This window comes from Sinocyclocheilus rhinocerous, unplaced genomic scaffold, assembly GCF_001515625.1.
Source record: "Sinocyclocheilus rhinocerous isolate Xijiao unplaced genomic scaffold, SAMN03320098_v1.1 scaffold1833, whole genome shotgun sequence".
In the NCBI taxonomy this organism is placed as follows: domain Eukaryota; kingdom Metazoa; phylum Chordata; class Actinopteri; order Cypriniformes; family Cyprinidae; genus Sinocyclocheilus; species Sinocyclocheilus rhinocerous.
This window is the reverse complement of record NW_015657606.1, coordinates 387,253-390,617: the sequence shown is the minus strand read 5'-3', so window position 1 is coordinate 390,617 and position 3,365 is coordinate 387,253. Positions and strand designations below refer to the sequence as shown.

The following is a 3,365-nucleotide window of genomic DNA, read 5'->3' as shown; positions in this document are numbered from 1 at the left end:
GAGGTGTGCTCTGATTGGCCAGCTATCCAGTGCGTTGTGATTGGCCGAATACCTCAAGCGTGTGACGGAAATGTTATGACCCTTACCATACTCTGATGCCGTGTCCCGGCCGGAGCGTCCCATTATACCCATTATAAACGAGGCATTAGTTGCATCCGCACCCTTCATTTACAGAGAAAAGAAGGTCAGGGAAAAATCTGTAGACGGAAAAGTCTCCATACAAGTTCTTTGTGCATTTTTCTTTTTTTTCTACTTGTTACTTTGCACTTTTTTGTTAGAAAATGTTTATTTACTATTTATTCAGGTTTAATTTCCATGATCTAAATATTCTTAAAAATTAAAAGTTTGTTGTCATTTGGAAGTGTGTAGGCCTTCTTGCATTATTATGCTGTTACATTATGATTATATATTCAGTGCATAAAATGGTCTTTTAAATGACAATAATGTTGCTTATCGCAATTATTTCTGGGGCAATATATCGCACAACAAAAAGTTGTTATCGTGACAGGCCTAGCTTGGAGAAAAGCTGATTCTGTGGATTTATAACTTCTTCATAATGTGTCCTTAAATTGTGTGATATCATTGTGCATCACAGGCTCAACAGTAGGTATATTTCCTGCTAACCTGTGGCTGGTTGCATAAAGTATTTAGAGTAATCTTAAATTAGTCTAGTTATTCAAATTTTTTCTTCAAGACTGGTCCTAACTTCTATTTTTTTAATTTTTAATTTTTAAGTCCGTTACATAAAAAGGCAGATTGGACCAATTTGAATCTGAAAAAATAAGACTGATTAAGACTGATAGAAGTTATGGCTAATTTCTAGTAACTAAACTAGTTCTTAAGGGTGCTTTCACACTTGGTTCGATTGCCTGGTCCAAACCCGAGTTCGATTGCATCCCCTGCCCCCACTGGACTGTTAATTTTATATTATTTGGGTCTGAACCGCGGTTTGTTTGCGTCATCAAGCCAGCAGCTGTTTACCCTGTTGCTTAGTAACGACGGCACAGAAGGCGGCAAAATGCGTAGCATTGCTCTCTTAAATTTTATATTTATGTTTTTGAACCGTTGGTTTTGTTTCCAAAGCTTCAGTACATAACGGCACTTACGTCTCTCTTACGAATGTACTGCAAATGCTCTAAAGAATACTGAAGCGAACAGAAATGAGATATACAGTTCTCTGCTTGCAGCGTGTCAATCACGCTCATCAGGAAAGTGAGTGGAACACACAAACACACATTTTTATCAAATAATATGTCATTAATAGTTCACATCAGCAGCGAACCGTACCAGAGTTCACATGAACCGTACCCCAGACCACCCCTTTTAAGCGGACTCGGGTACGGTTCGCGGGTGCGCACCTGAGTTCGGAAGACCGCGTTCACATCGTCCAAACGATTAAAACTTGGTAACCATGAACTTAGGACTGGTGCTGGTGCTTTTTTTGGTCATTCAGTGTTCCTGTAAAAAAAAAACGAACAATAATACTAATAAGATATTATTATTATTATAATACATTAGTCGCATATGCGAGTGATTTACTCGCAATGTAGAGGGTTGCAAAAGTGCTAGTGTGGAATCACCCTAAGACACTGGCTATGTTTATGGAACTGGCCCCTGTTCGGGTCAGTAAATTTATATTTTGAGTTTTCTGCAAGAAAAAACATTTTAAATGCACAATAATAGCTGGAAATGAAATAGATATCATGTAATTACTTGACCCATTTTTGCTGCAAACTGATCATAACTAATGCTTCAAAGACAACCCTCTACATTGCGAGTAAATCACAATTAGCTCTCCGTCAAGCGATCGGCACTATTTAAATTCATCTCAATGGATGCGCAGCGTACCTGTATTAGACGTACCGTAAACAATAGTGTGAAAGCTCACGACTCGCCGTCGCTTTGCTGATAGCGCTGTTTCTCACACATGCAAAGAGAGTGAGCGAGAGTCTTGCATACCACACTGAATCAATAATCAATCTTAATATTCATGAACCCAGTTGCTCTTCAATCCTTAGTGTGTTGTATATTGTATACAAAGATAAGCTGATTTGGTGGATTTAGTTTGGTGGAATTAAATACATATTTTATATATATATATATATGTATATATGTATATGTGTGTGTGTGTAAAATAGTATATCAGTATGGCGTGTAAACTAAAAAAAATTACTAGCCAATGGCGATTATATTGCCAAGGTGTGTGTAGAGGGTTATCAAAATTGTGTGGTAATGTTATCTTTGTAACAGTATCGAATCAGCACAATTCACACCAACAATGTTCAATACATCACAGAAAACCAAATTATTACCAAGGCATAAAATGGTTTACAAGATAAGCTAATGTAAGATACATATTTGTATGCATTCTTGAAAATGACAGTTGAGTCCGCTGGCCTAAAACTGTCAGCTTGGCCGGCAGTGATACTTGTTGTTGAGCCTAGGTCTTAGCTTACTGTAATGTCTCTATAACAACCTGCAGCCTCAGCATGTTGTTGCTATTGCATAGTTCCACAGGTTGATACTAGTCATTTTATCTAATGATATATTTCTCTCTCCTTCTTCTCAGGGCCATGGGATGTGTGGAGAGCAGAAAGAAGAGCTAGAGAATATGCGAAAGCAGCATGATCTACTGAAAAAGATGCTGGAACAGCAGGAACAACTCCGAGCACTACAAGGCCGTCAGGCAGCACTACTGGCCATGCAGCAAAGCGCTGAACAAGCCATAGCAGTGATGGATGACACTGGTGCGGGGAACAAGTTTACTTCATGCTTCTTGAAATTAGACTCGTTTCCGTTTTTATTGACATTGTTCTTGTGTTACAGTTGTTACAGAGACTACTGGAAGTGTGTCTGGCAGGAGCATTACCTCAGAGCTCAATGATGAACTCAACGATCTTATCCAGCGTTTCCATAACCAACTCCATGATTCACAGGTACATACACGCTAGGCATGGTATGAGATTTTGACGGTATGATAACCTTTCACGGTATTACGGTATTGTTGTTACAGCTCTAAAATGTGTTATTTTTAAATGTCTGGGTAAAAAAAAAAAAATTTCCACTGAACACAATATATTTTATTTTTGAGCAACATACAGAATATTTGGAACAGCAGTATTTGTTTATTTTTTCTTTGATTTGTTTCTGAAATGTTTGCTGAATTGTGGGCTGTCTTGCCACTTTTGATGAGAAAAAGAAAAAAAGAAGAAAAATAAAGACTGGCATCTTTATTTAACCTAAATCTGTAATTACAGTTATTTAATTTTAGTTATATAATATAGATATAATTTATATAATTTCATATCATTTATTTATATAATTTCATATACATAATTTGATTTAAAGGGGTCATATGATGCAAT

The 3,365-nt window shown here is 37.1% G+C and overlaps 1 protein-coding gene across 5 annotated transcripts in view; it reads left to right on the top strand.

Annotated features, from left to right (window-relative positions):
* The window catches only part of LOC107721421 (pericentriolar material 1 protein-like), a 55,857-nt gene that overhangs the window by 22,199 nt on the left and 30,293 nt on the right, over nucleotides 1–3,365 (top strand). For all 5 annotated transcript variants that reach the window (XM_016529427.1, XM_016529425.1, XM_016529426.1 and 2 more), the window contains 2 exons: nucleotides 2,570–2,747; nucleotides 2,827–2,936. In XM_016529427.1, the coding sequence (XP_016384913.1) occupies nucleotides 2,570–2,747; nucleotides 2,827–2,936 (288 nt within the window). The remainder of the gene's footprint in view (nucleotides 1–2,569; nucleotides 2,748–2,826; nucleotides 2,937–3,365) is intronic.